The sequence below is a fragment of the Bombus flavifrons genome, chromosome 7, assembly GCF_040668555.2.
Source record: "Bombus flavifrons isolate JBK064 chromosome 7, iyBomFlav1_principal, whole genome shotgun sequence".
Taxonomy (NCBI): Eukaryota; Metazoa; Arthropoda; class Insecta; order Hymenoptera; family Apidae; genus Bombus; species Bombus flavifrons.
This window is the reverse complement of record NC_138448.1, coordinates 6,829,065-6,847,188: the sequence shown is the minus strand read 5'-3', so window position 1 is coordinate 6,847,188 and position 18,124 is coordinate 6,829,065. Positions and strand designations below refer to the sequence as shown.

The 18,124-nt window shown below is 34.8% G+C and overlaps 2 protein-coding genes across 2 annotated transcripts; both read right to left on the bottom strand.

The window, feature by feature from the left end:
* Positions 1–1,460: 1,460 nt before the first annotated feature.
* On the bottom strand, positions 1,461–17,362 carry LOC138181525 (2-acylglycerol O-acyltransferase 1-like). Its single transcript, XM_069116372.1, has 6 exons — positions 17,032–17,362; positions 4,973–5,264; positions 4,086–4,360; positions 2,858–3,044; positions 2,056–2,255; positions 1,461–1,890 (listed from the first exon to the last, which is right to left on the bottom strand). Exons 2-6 carry the CDS (start codon positions 5,197–5,199, stop codon positions 1,733–1,735), a joined length of 1,047 nt encoding a protein of 348 aa, XP_068972473.1. The 5' UTR covers positions 5,200–5,264; positions 17,032–17,362; the 3' UTR covers positions 1,461–1,732.
* Positions 7,530–17,583, bottom strand: LOC138181527 (2-acylglycerol O-acyltransferase 1-like). The gene is made up of 6 exons (XM_069116374.1): positions 17,430–17,583; positions 11,510–11,801; positions 10,622–10,896; positions 10,037–10,223; positions 9,168–9,367; positions 7,530–9,002 (listed from the first exon to the last, which is right to left on the bottom strand). Exons 1-6 carry the CDS (start codon positions 17,566–17,568, stop codon positions 8,845–8,847), a joined length of 1,251 nt encoding a protein of 416 aa, XP_068972475.1. The 5' UTR covers positions 17,569–17,583; the 3' UTR covers positions 7,530–8,844.
* Between the last annotated feature and the right edge of the window lie 541 nt (positions 17,584–18,124).

The window sequence follows — 18,124 nt, the reverse complement described above, 5'->3', positions numbered from 1 at the left end:
ACCTCGTGCAAACGCATTTTTCTATTGCATTTATGTAGATCTTCCTAGAAGTCCAAAGAAATAGGGCATTTTAGACTTCACGTAAGATTCTATGAAAATTACAAAAAAAGCAGACACAGGTTTGTCACCAAATCGCACGTACATAGTTCATAGCAACTATTCTAATTTACATTCTCTGTTATCTGCCTCATGCATATGTGCAATTATTGTAGTCTCAACGACCGGATCTCGTGAAATATATATGTTTCTATGTAAAAGTATAATTACATATGGAAAAAGCATAATTGTATATGGAATATGTTCAGTTTAACTACATACGTTTGAATGCTACTGTCTCTTCAACTATTAGAAATGCAAACATGCTCTTCATATAAAAGTTATTTCATTCGATGTTGAATTAAACTATGGGTTCAAAGAAACAGATTAAACAAAATTTTGGAAGTTTTCTTCGACAATAAAACCTTTGTACAAGTGTTTATTAATATTTCTAACAATTAGAGGTATTGTAATGTAATTTCGACCAATCGCGGGGAGACGCAATCGCGAGGAGAGACGTCAACGGGAGTCGTAAATTCCCGTTACGATTATACTAATCGACACCACGAGTTGATCGATCCCCTGATTTCCGTTTAGATAATAGGGGTGATTAAGTTTGTATAACACTGTGATTCACAGAATTATAAAATATATATATTTCCAACACTTAAACTACACTGTTGAGTAGATATAAATCGTAGATAACAACTTGTCACACGAAGATAAAATAGATATGAATAATAGAGCAAGGCTCTTATAGTTGATTTTAATATATGAGTAGAAGTAGCACTAGAGAATACTTAATAGACGTTAAATTTAGATGTTAGACTTCGACGTTGTAGTATGTAGAAGAAGTAAGTTGACTTTCTTACCGGTGTTGAAGAAGTAAGTTGACTTGACCCTCCTGATGTAGCAGGAGAAGGCTTTGACTTGACCCTTCTAGTGTCGTAGGAGAAGTAAGGTTGGGTGACGATGCTGTGTCGGAGGAAAGCTAGCGATGGGTGTGTCTAGCGCTCGGGACCATCGGATTTGTTCATGACATTTTTGGTCAGGAAAGAGAGGGCAGTATACATTGCTTTTTATTGGATAAAAGAGGGTTGGTGGACTAGGAAGGGCCTTAGCCGCCCTCGATAGAAATTTGCTAGTGGGAAGCATCGTACATGAGAAAAACTAACTTTCCCTTGTTAAGCCGTAATAGACAATAATCATTAAAAAGCAATAAAAAAAAGACCTTTGTTCGGTCCGAAAGACCCTAGCTAGCAAATTGCTGGGATTTATAACTATATGACTATGTATCTATTTATGGGTCCTTAAGACTGTTGAGGGAACGCCGTAAGGATGAGCGGACATCTGGTGTCCGTCTGGCCCGCGGTGTATGGCCTGGTCTAGGTAGAGGGCCGCTCGACGTAACATGTAATGTGCCTACATTTAAACTGGACGTACTGTATAGCTCTTCGGTCCTTATTCATGATATCATAACTCTATTGGTCCTTTTCTATGCAACGTTCTTAAGACACGTAATTATCGAATTGACTACATCGCCTAACAATTGTCCATTCTCTGCTCAACTATTTCACATCTTAAAACTTATTTAATACATAAATACACGTTTTACGTTTATAATTGAGCAATTTCTTGGTCCTTCGAACAATCACTGCGCGGGTCAGTTATGAATGATCATTATTTCATGATATCACTATACGAACTCAAGATGCACCGAATCCGCGTTTTCGATGTACTTGTGTTTCTCGTTCTCGAAAAAGTTCACCAGGTGCTTGACGAATTTCTCGTGATATTCCTCGACTTGTTCTCTCGTTGGTTCTTCTATCTTTGGTAACTCCATTGGACTGCCGACTGAGAAAAAAAATTAATTAGCATTAAAAAAGCTTGGAATTTCCTCTATGAGAAAATAAAAATTTTTAAACGTATTCCAAACACGAACGTCTCCTCCGTAAAATTATATTACTTGAAAGGTTATTGTGTTATAGAGCAAGATATTTCTCAGCTTTGAATACTTGCCAACGACAGTAATTGGCTTTCGTCGAGGGATAAGACCGAAAGTGTATTGGAAGAATCCTCGACCAACCAGTAGAATCGGCGCTATACCGATTTTCTTACGAATGTACTCCTGTAATCTCTTCATGTATGAGCCATCTGGCCAGGTCAGTTGATCGTAAATGTCCGTTTCTCCGAATGAGCAGACAGGAACCAGAGGGTTTCTGAAGCAAACGAATTCCGCCATTGTCACATCGGTTTTTAAGCGACAGATACTCACGATTAGACCGCTGATATTTATGTCTCTATAGGGAAGTAACAATTTAAATCACAATGTGTCACATAGTATAAAAGAATATGCAAAATATCGAAAATGTACAATAATGAAGTGGATTGCCTAAAATTATAACTATGTTCCATTTGTTCAATTATGTTTACAAAAGTACGAACTTGCGTGAATATCAGCAGTGTCGTGACCACAAAATTTAAATCACGATGCACGATTTAGGGTGGATTTTATCTGGTCTTCCATAGTCTTCTCTATGAGATACTTTTACCATGTACAGCGTAGGACACAAAGTATAATAAAGTATTTTAATCGAAGGATATTAGTTAAGAGTTAATTTCATTAAACATCAACTATTCTTTTCTCTGCCGATTAATAAATATGCCAATAACTTAAAGATTAAACATTAAGACGACTATACTTCATGCACGCTAAATCAGGTTTGTGAACGGGCACGATGTTCAAAGAGACGAGGTTTCTAATGTTTTAGGTTTTCATGAGATTAAGATACGAGTGTACGAAAAGAAAGATTATACGGACCCATTTTGCAGCGCGAGCTTTACGAAGCCTTTCCTCCTTTTTATCAGGATGCGATAAGTGCACGGTTTACATTCGAATGCTTCTGCCGCTCCGCCGGGGATCAGAACCGTCGCCTTTCCCGTGAACGGTGGCGAAGGTCTCGTCGATAGTTGTTGTTTTATACACTCTGCACTGCTAGCAAGGGCGCCTATTTATTTACAGATTTAAAATGAGTCATAATTAAATGGTTGAATCATAATAGTTATTTGGTAGCAAAATAGCTGAGTTGTAAAATTAGAGAAGTCAACAACCAAAAAGAAATCGTTGATGATTTAAGAAATGTTAGGAACTTGGACTTCGTGTTTTATGACTTCGTCATTTCATTAACAAAAATTAGACAGCAATAAGGTATGCGTATTAACAGTTGTATAGTAGGTACATTGTACAAGCAGTTCACAGTATTTCACTTATAAAATATGTTTCTTACGCTAGAGCCACTTTATACCGGTGGCGATCACACTTTTGCACAAACAGATTCGAAAAAATACACATCGCGTTCAGAAATGATCGTCATTAACAAACAACAGATATTTACATGTCTCAGACGAGATGTATTTGTAAAAAATGGTGCAATGTTTTACTCTTCGTATTAAATGATATTATGAATCGATTTAAGATGCAACATCCGTTAGTAAAATTAACGTTAGAAATCATTAAAACATGTAAAAACCATATTGTTACTTGGCAAGCTTCTTCCTTCCGGATTCTTTAATTTCTGAATTGTAAATCAGACGGAGAAGTTTCTTCTAAATTGATAGGTAGGTTGTGAATATAAATCCAAGCAACGATATTTGAACAGTAGAGCTATGCAGTATTGCGTAGACATGTAGAACAAGTAGAAAATATATGTGTGTATTACTAAGTAAAATATATTTTTCATCTATTCATTCCAAAAAGAGGTATTTATATGTAAATGTAAATGTAGCAAATTTCTACTTTATTTAACAAATAGTAAAAATCATTATTGCCATGTTTCTCAATATTTAATGAAAATTTGTAATCTATTGATTCTATAAAAGATAACGAATACTGTTTGCTGAATTATTAATTAATTATCCTCATGTACGCTGTGATAAAATTCAAAGGTGTTAATGAAACAAAGTGTCGCAATACTTATGAGGAATGGTGTAAGTACATGCGCATGCGTTTACAATGCGTGGTGAAATAATAGTTAATGAATAATACATACTGTTGAAGTGCAAATACTCGCGGAAGAGCGGCGATTTAAAGAGTTGATCAAGTACGACGACCCTAAATTCGAGACCCGGGAAAAGTTCTCTACAGCCGATGATGTCTGTTGCGAAAGCGCCATAAACTCCTGACGATAGGATCCCATGCGGGAAACAACAGAATAAATACAACTTGTTCGGATCCAAATCAGTGGTTTTCACTAATTTTATAGGAAAGTAGTTACAGAAGTATCGGCTCCACGCGCAGCTTCTAATCCACTGCAGGATTTTTCGCCTGTAGTACAGAAATCCAACTCGTTAAGTCACATCTCCGCCGATGATTGTATAAATAAACGGCATCAGTATTCAAATGAAATTTTCATTGCAGACAGTTCGCTCAGGAACAGCATATATTATGGATAAAATTTGTTACTATGAATCTTTAATATAAACCAAGTTTTGTCTAATCAAAAAAATAAAATGTTTATTCTATTTTTGTAACTGATTTTAATCAATTCTTTCAATAATTCTCGTCCAACGTGCGTATCAATGCGCGTTTCACTCCTTATTTACTCGTTTATGTAACGAGAAGGAGTATTATCGATTCGATATCTAAATCACATTTATCACATGATAAGATCTTAATATAAATCTTCGAATATCTAGAAGATGTCGCAGACGTGTGATGGTATTTCTAGCCAACTCGAATTCTTTGGTTCTTTCTACATGTTCATCGACAAGCTTTGCAGTAATGTAACTCTTAACAAGTTATTATATTACGTTATTTTCCGTATTTATCCCTTTACTCCTACGTTTAAAAATGTAGTTCCCTTTGTTCATTTTGTAACATAGGGCTGAAGCTTGCAAATAAAATAAATAAATAAATAAATAAATGTTTCGAACTTACCGTATTTTGCCTACATCGAACTTGTTCCAGTCGTAATACATCCAGACGAAGTAAAGTAATACGAAGTAGCGCATGGTTTGGGTGAAGAAAAGAAAATAGGCGGTGAGAATATATCCCGCGAAATATCCAGATACCAAAATTAGGATCCAAAGCGCGGCTGAGAGCGTTTCTAATCTTCGATTTAATGGTACGCTTAACGGGGCGAATTTCACTCCCAGAATCTCCATCGTTTTTTTCTGAGTTCCTCCTCTTTTTACGGTAATATCAATTCGGCGATTCTTCTTCGGCCTAGCTAATAATAAACCAATTTGTACTATCGTTATTATAAATTCTCATACCAAGCAATTATTAAATTGTACAATAAATACGAGCGAAGGGATTGGAAACGAATGAATCGGAGTGAGGAGAAGTAAAAACGAACGATGATTAAAAATTTGAATGAGAATCGTATTCATAACATTAATAGAAACTATTACATGTATGTATATCCAAATGATAAAATAATGAAACGGATCATTATCGCCAACGAATGATCAAAAGCCTGAAATAAGCAGAATAAAGATATCAAATTCTATATTTCGTCATTGCTATCACAAATAACAGAATCTTCAGTTCCGAACATTTGTAACGACATATCAGAGGAATTGTTTTGAAGAAAATGTTTTGCTTTATTTGATTCACTTTCCTTCTGCGATGATATACTGAATTGCATTGCTAGCTAATGTATCGGACAATCTTTGCACCTCTTTTTATGTAATGTCTTTGAAGATCCATCGTCAACCATCCGAATGTCTTCAATATCGCTATAACGTTTCCCTTACGTTATTACATTAAGTCGCAACGCCAAAAAATAATCACACGGTGCTAAATCTGGCGAACAGAATAGGCGATGCAAGATTTTATTTTATTTTTTTTTGTTTTCAAGAGAAGTAGCTGCAGCCACACCAATGTTTCTTAATGCTTACAAACTATCAAGTTATTTTAATATTTACAAGTATCTGATTTCCTTTATGTTAATGTTCAAAGTTACTCACGGTTTCTTTAAATCGAAGAAACTCTTCGACTGTCCCAAATCACATTTTGTCTAAATCTATTTGAAAAAGTCAATGAAGCGACAAGAATAAGTAAGGTTCTCCGTTGCACCGTATCTAAAAACTAGATTATGAAGGAACGTACCTGAGTGTCGTTTCTTAGCACAGTTTATCAGTGACGGCCAAATAGCCTCTGTCTATTTGCGAATTGGGCGATTTCCGTTTACTACACAGTTATGGTGCGTTGTGATACTAGAGACAGAGAAGATAAATGATCGCGACGAAATACGCGGCTCAGCGTCACGCTGTGTACTCTAAGCGGCATTTGCAAGAGTTCGCGAACGCAATCACGTGTTTCTCTGTAGCTAAGCAGCATTTTTTGGACAGGGGTGAATCAATGACGAGAGAGGAGAAGGCTTCGCCTTTCTTTCGGCGTAGGAATGAAATGTTGAATGCTAGTCTGATGCAGTTTAGTCCTGATCTATAATAGGTTGATCCAACTGATCGAACGACTGGGCGGTGGTAGTTGCAAAGGGTGAGTAATGGGCGCCTGCAACACACTATGGACGGAAGAGTTGGGAAAAGGATTTTAACGATTACTAGATTTAGATTTCATATTTATGATAAGTGGGCCGAGAATGTTTATGCATTTATTGGAATTTGTGGATGGGAGAGTGCACGCAATGATTATCTACGTGATAGACAAAAATGTAGGAAGTATTAAAGTTAAAAAATGTAATACTTATTATGAGAATTAGTAGGTAGAGCAATTTTCTGCAAAATGTGAACATTTATGCGTGGTTGAATTTTTCAAAAAAGAAATACAAAAAGAAGGACAAAAATCTCTTAAGCTAATAACAGCGGTATCAATTTTTCCATTACCGAGATTATGAACTTTTTTAATTAAATTAAGGAGAAGAAACAAAATAAGGAAAGTTAAACATGCTGAGTTTAGGAATACGTATAAGGATTGCGATCTTTTGACATTCCACTTTCTGACGGATAGAAGCTTCCAAACTTCATCTGTACTGTATTGTTGTTACTCATACTTGTTATTGTAGCAATCTGGTAAAATTTCCCGAATGTCCTGTAAGCAAAAAATTTCATAAAATTCTCCATTGAATCTTCTGCACAGTATTTAATAGGAAATATTTTCCATTAGTAATTGCCTCACAAATGTGTCTTGTAACGTTATATTCTATCGGCATAATTATTCAAAGACACTAATTAAACAAAAATAATTGTTCAGAAGTAAAGCAGCAATTTTAGGCTTCAGTAGAATAGAAGTATCTTTATCAATAAGATAATCGTACTCCATATCTTTCCCTTTTTTTCCTTCCATATCACCAGTAAAATGGTCAAACTCCTTATCGCGTGTATTAGAAGCGTATCAGACAATTCTTCTGTTCTGGCAATATGTTTATCGCACGATATATATATACATATAAAAAAAAAGAGAAACGGACGAAAGGGACAGGTGTGCATCTAATAGAGTGCACCAATACCAAAAGAAAAATATACTTCGATTAATTATTCGTATTTACTGTATTATCATCGCGACAACTTCAATTAATTTAACCACTGAATCAAGGACGTGCACATACTATATCGCATTGTAGTGCATAACAATTTGTATGAATCTTTCTAACAATTTCTAACAATAAATGTTTTGTATAAAAGACTCTGTTTTGTTTGTAACAAAGATTGCTATATATACAAGAAATGGTCCATTTCATTTGATCAACAAATATGTTTGTACATATGTTTATCAGCGATACTGCGAAAGATCGCAGTCATTTTTCGCTTACTGACAAATACGAGGCTTGCATGCTACGCGTGTGATTATTTATCACCTCGTGCAAACGCATTTTTCTATTGTATTTATGTATATCTTCCTAGAAGCCCAAAGAAATAGGGCATTTTAAAAGTCACGTAAGATTCTATGAATATTACAAAAAAGTAGACACTACAGGTTTGTCACCAAATCGCATGCACAGAGTACATAGCAACTATTCTAATTTACATTCTCTGTTATCTGCTTTATGCATATGTACAATTATTGTAATATAAATGATTCTTAAAATCCCTGCTTTCGTACAAGCAATCATCGAAGAGAAGTGCTCGCTAAGAACGTATTTAATATCTTCTGATTCGAACTTAAAACCCTAACAGGGTGGAACAATGCATGACAAGTAGATCAATTTATGTTGCTTACGAATGTAATATCTACAATATTCTGTTTCGGCATTGCGAGATCCTAAAAATTCTTAACAACAGCATCTCACGAAATATATATGTTCCTGTGTAAAAGTATAATTACATATGGAAAAAGTATAATTGTTTATGGAATATGTTCAGTTTAAATACATACATCTGAATGCTATTGTTTCTTCAACTATTAAAAATGCAAACGTACTCTTCGTATAAAAGTTATTCCATTCGATGATGAATTAAACGATGGATTCAATGAAACAGATTAAACAAAATTTGGAAAGTTTTCTTCGACAATAAAACCTTCATACAGAAGTTTATTCATATTTCTAACAACTGAAGGTATGGTAACGTGCGTACATTTAAACTGGACATACTGTATAGCTCTTCGGTCCTTATTCATGATACCATAACTCTATTGGTTCTTTTCTATGCAACGTTCTTAAGACACGTAATTATCAAATTGACTACATCGCCTAACAATTGTCCATTCTCTGCTCAACTATTTCACATCTTAAAACTTATTTAATACATAAATATACGTTGTACGTTTATAATTGAGCAATTTCTTGGTCCTTCGAACAATCACTGCGCGGGTCCGTTATAAATGATGATTATTTCGTGATAACACTATACGAACTCAAGATGCACCGAATCCGCGTTTTCGATGTACTTGTGTTTCTCGTTTTCGAAAAAGTTTACCAGGTGCTTGACGAATTTCTCGTGATATTCCTCGACTTGTTCTCTCGTTGGTTCTTCTATCTTTGGTAACTCCATTGGACTGCCGACTGAGAAAAAAAATTAATTAGCATTAAAGAAGCTTGGAATTTCCTCTATGAGAAAATAAAAATTTTCAAACGTATTCCAAACACCAACATCTCCTCCGTAAAATTATATTACTTGAAAGGTTATTGTGTTATAGAGCAAGATATTTCTCAGCTTTGAATACTTGCCAACGACAGTAATTGGCTTCCGTCGAGGGATAAGACCGAAAGTGTATTGGAAGAATCCTCGACCGACCAGTAGAATCGGCGCTATACCGATTTTCTTACGAATGTACTCCTGTAATCTCTTCATGTATGAGCCATCTGGCCAGGTCAATTGATCGTAAATATCCGTTTCTCCGAATGAACAGACAGGAACCAGAGGGTTTCTGAAACATATGAATTCCATGAGTTTCAACGATATTGTAATTGCAATACCGTGGTTAACCCTCAAACGCTCAGTCGATTGTTGAGTCATAGTGCTTATCATTGTACCGCGATATTCTATGCATTTAGAGAGAATTTAAAGTTGCAAAAATGTGCAGCGTCACACAATGAACAAAACTATACAAAATACCAAAAATATAACATACAGTGGATGAAATAAATTTCTATGTAGTTGTTTGATTAGATTTGTAAAAATCGGAATTTGCACAAAAATCGGCAGTTTAACGATCAAAAAATTGGAATCGTGATACACAATTGTACAGTGGACTTTATTGAGTCTTTATCGTAGTCTTCTACTTTATCCGATAAAGTTCGTCAATGACACTTATCACGCAAACCATAGAATATAAAGTAAAATTATCTATTTTAATGCACAGATGTCAGCTGAGGGTTAATTTCATTGTGAATTAGCGATTCGTTTCGTCGAGACTCAATTAATTTATGCATACTGATAAAAATTTTAATAAGTTAAAGGTTAAAGGCGAGTATACTTTATGCGGGGGGGAATTACATTTGCGTAGGGTTTCAACATTCAAACAAACAAGGTTTCTATTGTTTCATTTTCTCATGAGCTTATGATTCGAATCAACGAAAACAATGATAATTCTAACCCATTTTTCAGCGCGAGCTTTACGAAGCCTTTCCTCCTTTTTATTAGGATGCGATAAGTGCCCGGCTTACATTCGAATGCTTCTGCCGCTCCACCGACGATCAGAACTGTCGCCTTTCCGGTGTATGGTGGCGGAGGTCTCGTTGATAGTTGCTGTGTCAAGGTTTCTGAACTGCTTCCAAGAGCGCCTACATTTTAATTAAACCATAGTAAATCATTGGTGGCGAAATATAAAATTATAAAAATATAAAATTACAGAAGTCGGATAAATTCAAAAAGAAATCTACTACATTTCGTGGAATGACCATTTAAGAAATGTTTCTGGAGATAAAGAAAGAATATCGGTGCTATATATTATTGCTTGCTACAGTGATTTAATACTTTGTTATTTAACAAATAACAGAAATTATCCGGCAATAGCATATGCGTATATTAATATTTGTATACTAGGTACATCATAAAAACAGTCTAAAACATTTCAATTATGAAGTATCATTTATCCTACGTTTTTTTGTTACATGAGATATATAACTGCACCAGCTATTTATATGTGATGGACAAATAAAAAGTAATAAATGATACGTACAGTTGACGCGACAATACTCGCGGAAAAGCGGCGCTTTAAAATGTTGGTTCAGTACGACGACTCTAAATTCGACACCCGGGAAAAGTTCTCTACAGCCGATGATATCTGTTCCGAATGCGCCATAAATTCCTGACGATAGGACCCCATGCGGAAAACTACAGAATAAATACAACTTGTTCGGATCCAAGTCAGTGGTTTTCACTAATTTTATAGGAAAGTAGTTACAGAAGTATCGGCTCCACGCACAGCTCCTAATCCACCGCAGGAATTTTCGCCTGTAGTACAGAAATCCAACTCGTTAAGTCACATCTGCGTCGATGATTATATAAATAAACGGATTCAATATTCAAATGAAATTTTCGCTGCATACAGTTCGCTCGAAACAGCATATATTATGGATAAAACTTATTAACATGAATCTCCAATATAAATGACGTTTTATCTAATCAAAGAAGTAAAATGCTAATCATTCCACATAACTGAATCGAATCAATTTTTTGTACGATTCTTATTCAACGTGCGTATAAAATCGCGTTTCACTCCTTATTTATTCGTTTATATAAGGCGAAGGTATATTATCGATTAGTTATCTAAATCAAATTTATCAAATGATAAGATTTTAATATAAATTTTTCTAAAAAATGTCGCAGATATGTAATGATATTTCTAGCCAACTTAAATTCTTCTTTGGTTCTTTCTACATATTCATCGGCAAGCTTTGCAGTAATGTAACTCTTAACAAGTTATTATATTACGTTATTTTCCGTATTTATTCCTTTACTTCTACGTTTAAAAATGTAGTTCTTTTTGTTCATTTTGTAACATAGGGCTGAAGCTTGCAAATAAAATAAATAAATAAATAAATAAGTAAACGAATGTCGAACTTACCGTATTTCGCCTACATCGAACTTGTTCCAATCGTAATACATCCAGATGAAGTAAAGCAATATGAAGTAGCGCATGGTTTGGGTAAAGAAAAGAAAATAGGCGGTGAGAATATATCCCGCGAAATTTCCAAATGCGAAAATTAGGATCCAAAGCGCGGCTGAGAGCGTTTCTAATCTTCGATTTAATGGAACGTTTAACGGAGCGAATTTCACTCCCAGAATCTCCATCGTTTTTCTCTCAGTTCCTCCTCTTATTACAGTAGCATCAATTCTGCGATTCTCCTTTGGGCCCGCTAATAAGAAACCAATTCGTAATATTGTTATTATAAATCGTCATATCAAGTTATTATCAAATTGTACAACAAATACGAGCTAAGTGGAAACGAAAGAATTGAAGCGATAACAAGTAAAAACGAACGATGATTAAAAATTTGGAGGAGAATCGTATTCGTAAAATTAATTGAAACGATTACATGTATGTATATCCAAATGTTAAGATAAACATCATTATCGCCAACGAATGATCAAAAGTCTAAAATAAGCGGAATAAAGACATGAAATTCTACATTTCATCATTGATATCATTAATAACAAAATCTTTAATTCGGATAAGCTGTGTCTAATCATCAAAGTGAACCAAAAAACCTGTTTGTTTTGAAACACTTAATGAAATTTAATGTGTCAGGTGGTTGTCGCAACACTCTAAAAATAGAAATTCAGTACACGATCAACATAATCGTGCATAAGTAATATTAACGTATTTGTCCTGCATAGAGTCACATTTAGAAAGTCATTGACCTCGAGTTCCTGTGGCAAGCCAGCATCATCATCAAATTTTACGCCCGAAACCATTCTCCTCCGGCTGTGCCGTAGCCGATATGGGTTCTAACGGTACTCAAACGAGTAAACTTCACGCTAGACACGAGAAAAATTACGGGGATATGTGTCCCGGTCGAGATAACCGCACATTACTCGCGTGCCCTTCGAGCAATGCAATTGGATTATTTATAAAAGCTACGCACGAGAAAAGAAATAGAATCGACTCGTTGGAGTGGAGTAAGTATGTCTCCTTCCATTGTTTCGAAGTAGGTCGATTCTATAGTGTGAATGATTTATACAACTAAAACAAATCGTATCTTTAGTTTCACTGAAGTTAAATCAGAATGTTCGAGAGGGGGGAGATAAATGATATAGGGAACCTATTTCTTGTTTATAATTTCAATTTTTTCGTAAGTGCAACGATGTAAATGTAAAATGAATTATCAAATTATTTGGAATATTCTGCAAAAACAAAAATATGGGAAATAGAAGCTATTGATTGTCTAAAGCCTATTAGTTTAAAAAATATTTCGACTTTAGTCTTGTTAATGTTAGCTTATGAAAGTTAAGGAGCATAGAAACAAAAGAGACTTCCTGCGGTTGCACGAATCGTTCGCTATAGTTAGAGCATCCTTTTTTACTTTCTAAATGTTCTGATTACTTTATAGAACGTGAAAGCAATTGAATTTCATTTAAAGTTTGGATTGTAAAGAATAATAAAATCAATTATAATAATACCGATTACAAAATGTGAGATAATAGGTTCTGGTTAATTTTCAATGGCAAATATAAATGATAGGAACGCCTTCGCATAATTTTAACTAACTAAACATATTCAGAAGTAAGAATATCTTATTCTATCTCGAAGCACCGTATTAAAATACAGCTAATTAACTCTGTTCTCATAACTTGTTTCTCCATACCATTACATAGTCGACATATTATTCATTTATAGCACTGCCATTATGTAATTCGTATTACATTATACATTTATTATTATGTAATGGCATATGTTATAATGTAGTCATTATCATACTTCCAATATTCTCGTTTTTCATCGATTAGAATTACTCATATTTTCTTTGACAAAGGCAGTTAAATGGTTTTATTGGAATATAAATATTACGAAATTATCGTGCACCTGACGTGTTCTTTCACGATAGATTTTTCTTTAATAGCGAACGCAATATATAGACGAATATAAATAGGTAATTGAAAAGTTAAACATTGCCCCAGATTTCTACAAGTTAATTTCTTCTTAATTAATTCTTTCTAACTCTACAAGTAATATTTAAAGTTTTCTATAATACAAATAACATTATAATATGAAATTTTTAGTTTGATTCTCATCACGCAGAACAGACGATACAAGCGCCTAAAGAACGAAGTTCTTCAGAATTAATTAAACCCAAAGATATACGATAGATATGTCACGTGCAGTCTAATAATGCTAATCGACAAATAATTTTGCTTCTCTATAAAAAAGAAGTGACATATGAGCTATTCAGAAGGCACACACTTCAAATTCATAACTTGCAAAGTCAGAAAAATGACGATATTATAAATGTTAGTCTTTAAAATTCACGTTAAAGTTTCGGTGCGCTATTCAGCTTCCGTGGCAATGGAATTGGAAAATAGACAAAAATAGAATCAGTTTGGTTTCGTGACTTCTCAGACTCATACGTGTTTTCTTCCGGAAATCATTATACCGATACAAAAGAATCTACATAATATATGAAAACTCTTTCTTTTGGAGCGCATGGAATTACCACGATCAGATTACGTTCAATCTTTGATCGATCTTAACATATTAATATTCATCGACTAACGGTCGTTAATTATCGATTTTCGCTTTAATGTTGATGGCAATTGGCGTCGCTTAAAAATTATATTTAATCCAATTATGATCACCTGACGATTCATCACTAATGATGATATAGCTGAATTAGTTTTCTCAATACCGTGAATAATAGTATAGTAATAAGCAGCATTGAACAGTTTGAACCAGTGTCTAACTGCGTTGTGTTGAGAGCAAAATGCGTGACCTGTTGGTAAGATGAATGGATTAGAGCAGCGATTCGTAACCTTTTCTTAGTCACGGATCCTCCTTAAATAATCCCAGCACTTAACTCAAAATTGAAATCCTTAATGTGCCAAAGTATGTAGCTATATTTAAAACGCTCATCGACTGTCCATTAACAATTTTCAAATTTGGAGGTGAGAAGTCCATTATAAATAAATGCAGGAATGGAATATAACCACGGCAAAAGTACAAAGACTCTTGGAATTGACGATGTCGATGCCGATGCCGATGCCGATGTCGATACCGATACTGATGCCGATGTCGAAGCTGCGACGCGACGCTTTAGTTCCTAGCAGGGACGACTCTATGTGTGTGTGCGAGTGGATCGTAAGGTCAACGAAAAAACGGAAGATATCTTCGATTGGCGCGTGAGAAGAACATACGTGTTGAACTATCCCTTTCTATTTTGTTATATTATTTTCAAATCTTCTCTGCGCATTTCTTACATTTCTTACATAAGTAAATACAAATACTAAATATTATTTATTCGGATAATATAAAACGTTGCGTGTCTAAGGATTTCGTGGAATTGAGAATCACTGAATTACAGAATACCAAGAATTATATAAGAATACATTGTTATAGACCTTTGTTTATTTCTTTCTCACATACGATTAGATTATAGAACGATGATCATTGAAAATGATTCGATGAGGTTTCTTTTTTTACTGTCGTGATATTGTGACAAATATGTAATTTCTAGCCATCGCAAACTAATTTTCTTAGATCATTTCGTCATATTTTTTATAAATATCCGTCTCATCTTAGAGTTTCTATATCTTTAGATCGGTGCTATTATAATAATTTTCGGATGATCAATTCAAGAGATAAAAGTTTCTAGTTAAGACACCAATACTTTTGTCTACGCGCTCAGGTATCTTGTCAGGAATTAAATGAAACGAGGGCAATGGTCTTCCAAATATTTTTATGCTACTCGTATATTCGATCAAACGTCAACATTCGCTCGTGCAATCGTTACTCGTCTGAAATTCAAATAGAACTTAACTTTCAAAGATTGTTGGTCAAGCGATATTTATTGGTTCGAAGAGAAATTGGAAGAACTCATTACTCAGACTCGCTTCCTACTTCTTAAAGAATGATCAACATGTTCACAACTTGTTTAGAGTCCAGTTGATTGACTGTACGATTCATCGAATAAAGAATAGAGCTGAGATAATGAAGAATATATCGAATAGAGAATGAAATTGTACAAAAAGAAGTGGAGGTATTTACCAGTATAACCACTGGGTCGTGTATCTAAGAAATTAACAAGATTTCCTCAGGTATTTTGTCTCAAAAGTTTCCTGAATTTTAAAATACATATAAATGCGGGGAGAAACAACTAATTTTTAATGAGGTGTATTGGTATCGCTGGATGATTGTTAGACATATATTAGATATTTCACAACAGTAGATAGTTGCTAAATTGTTAAATTTGAAGAAATCGTCAAGTATTTGTCTATGTGTAGATTAAGAGACATACAGAAAGCAAAGCAATTAAAATAATTTGACAAAATGTAAAATTACACGAAGAAAGTACATTAGAAATCATATTTTTTTGAATGATATAAATTCGCATCAACGACATGAATGTAGTATAAGATGGTGAATTAAATTTTCCGGAAAGAACAACTTTAAGAGCGAGAAATTTTATTTACAGATATTCTTTGTTTTGACAAGTGGGTGCAGAGAATTTTATAGAATTCTCGTGCAGTAATTTTCTTGATGCTCAACTATCCTTTATACCTATCCACACGGCAATGAGGAAGTAATCAGAATCATTAACAAACGACGACGTGAAATCTCCAACAAATGACACGACCTAGTCTCATGCTAGCTCGCTTGAAAAGTTGCTGCACTCGTCAAAAGCACTTCTGTCGACGTTAAAATTAATCAAAAGCATCCACTGTACATTTTAAATTTTCCTCCACTAATCAACTTCAGAACGTTATCACCATTCTCTGATACAATCAGAATGTATTACATTACAAAAGTCTCGTAGTTCATCATTCATGCCCACTTATATACTTCACATACAATTCAAAAAATTAACGAAGTTGAAAGAAGACTCTCAACAGACTTAATTAATCATTGATACATTGATACACAAAAGTATCAACCTCAGATTCTAACTTTTCTCCAGTAACTAATTTTCCAACACCATCGCCATTCATTAAAATAAAAGTAATATATATTTGTCAAATACAAAACTCGCCGTTGAATTTTTTACTACTCATAAATCAAACATCTCGTATATGACACGCTCATTGGAAATGTAGAAAATTCATCAATCATCCTCTCAAGATCCACACAATAGGAAACCCGTGAATGACACCGTGTTATTCAAAAGATTCTATCATAAATTCCCAGACCCTTATGACAACATACACCGATGTATTTGGATATTTACAAGCATCCTAATTCTACTCTATTAAACTTCAAAATCACTCGCAGTTTTTTTTTTAAATAAAAACCTCTGTATCGATCACTGTCGCTCTGTGTCAATCGTATCTTTTCTGAACCTTTTCGCTATTGAAACAGAAAAAAATCAATAAATCTGAAAGAAGACATAAAATCTTCCGTCTCACTGAATCACAAAAATAGACAGCCAAAAGACGTACGTGAGTGTCGTTTCCTACTAAGATCTAGCAGTGACCGCCAAATAGCCTCTTTCTATTTGCGGAACCGGTGATTTCCTGTATTGGCACAGTCTTGTCGCACTCTGATTTCGTTTGACAGTGTTCGTTTTGTGTCGAAACTTTCACAACGGGAGCACAGTTAAGATGAGCTGAGCAGGACGAATGTAAGAAGGTGAATGCACGCGACGAAATGCTCGGCTCGGCGTCACGTTGTTCACTGGCTGAGCGCCGCGAGTGTAAACGCACGCCCCTCGGTAGCCACGCAGGCATCCTAGCAGTGGAATCAATGACGAGAAAGGAGAAGGGTCTGTCGTTCTTTCTCTCTAGGAGCGCGCTATTGAGAGTTGATGCTGTCTCGTCTGATGCGGTTTGGTACTGACCTTCTCTGGATCGATAATCCGTGGATCTAGCTAAAGGGACGACTGGACGGTGCAGGTAGGTAGGAAAGGTGAATAATGGGCGTCTACAACAAACTATGGATTCCAACGTGTTAGGAGAAGAATTAGATTTAGCTTTCATATTTATGATAAGTGGGCCAAGGATGTTTATGCATTTGTGAGAAATTTTGAATGGGAGAGTGCACATAATGTTTATATACATGATAGATAAAAATGTAAGAAGCATTAAAAGTGTAATACTTATGATGATAATTCGTAGGTGAAGCAATTTCCTGCAAGATGTGAACATCTATGAGTGGGTGAATTTTTAAGAAATACAAAGTTGTCGTTCAATGTTATATTCCAATATTTCAAATTATTCTAAATTAAAGCACTAATTTTGTACTTGTGCAGCATACATATCTTCAGCGATAAGATAATCGTACTCCGTATCTTCCCCTTCTTTTTTTCCTTTTGCACCTCCACTAAAAAAGATAAACTCCTCGTCACGTGATCCGGAAGTAAATAAAACAGTTCTTCTGTTGAAACAAGACGTTTATTGCTCGATCTATAAAAAAACAGACGAAAGGGCAAGGTGTGCACCTGTTACAGGCCGTGCATCGGCACCGAGAGAAAAATATACCTCGATTAATTAGAATCTATTACCATCGCGACAACAATTACAATTAGTTTAACCG

Bases quoted from the DNA above. Each gene is read 5' to 3' on its own strand.
- LOC138181525 (XM_069116372.1), bottom strand. From the start codon at position 5,199: ATGGAGATTCTGGGAGTGAAATTCGCCCCGTTAAGCGTACCATTAAAT. The intron at 3,045-4,085 runs GTATGTATTATT...GTAAATAAATAG, and splicing joins CGAGTATTTGCACTTCAACA to GCGCCCTTGCTAGCAGTGCA. The intron at 1,891-2,055 runs GCAAGTATTCAA...TTTTTTTCTCAG, and splicing joins AAAGCCAATTACTGTCGTTG to TCGGCAGTCCAATGGAGTTA.
- LOC138181527 (XM_069116374.1), bottom strand. From the start codon at position 17,568: ATGAAAGCTAAATCTAATTCTTCTCCTAACACGTTGGAATCCATAGTT. The intron at 11,802-17,429 runs GTCAGTACCAAA...GTTTCTTATTAG, and splicing joins GGATTATCGATCCAGAGAAG to CGGGCCCAAAGGAGAATCGC. The intron at 10,897-11,509 runs GTAAGTTCGACA...TCTGTACTACAG, and splicing joins TTCGATGTAGGCGAAATACG to GCGAAAATTCCTGCGGTGGA.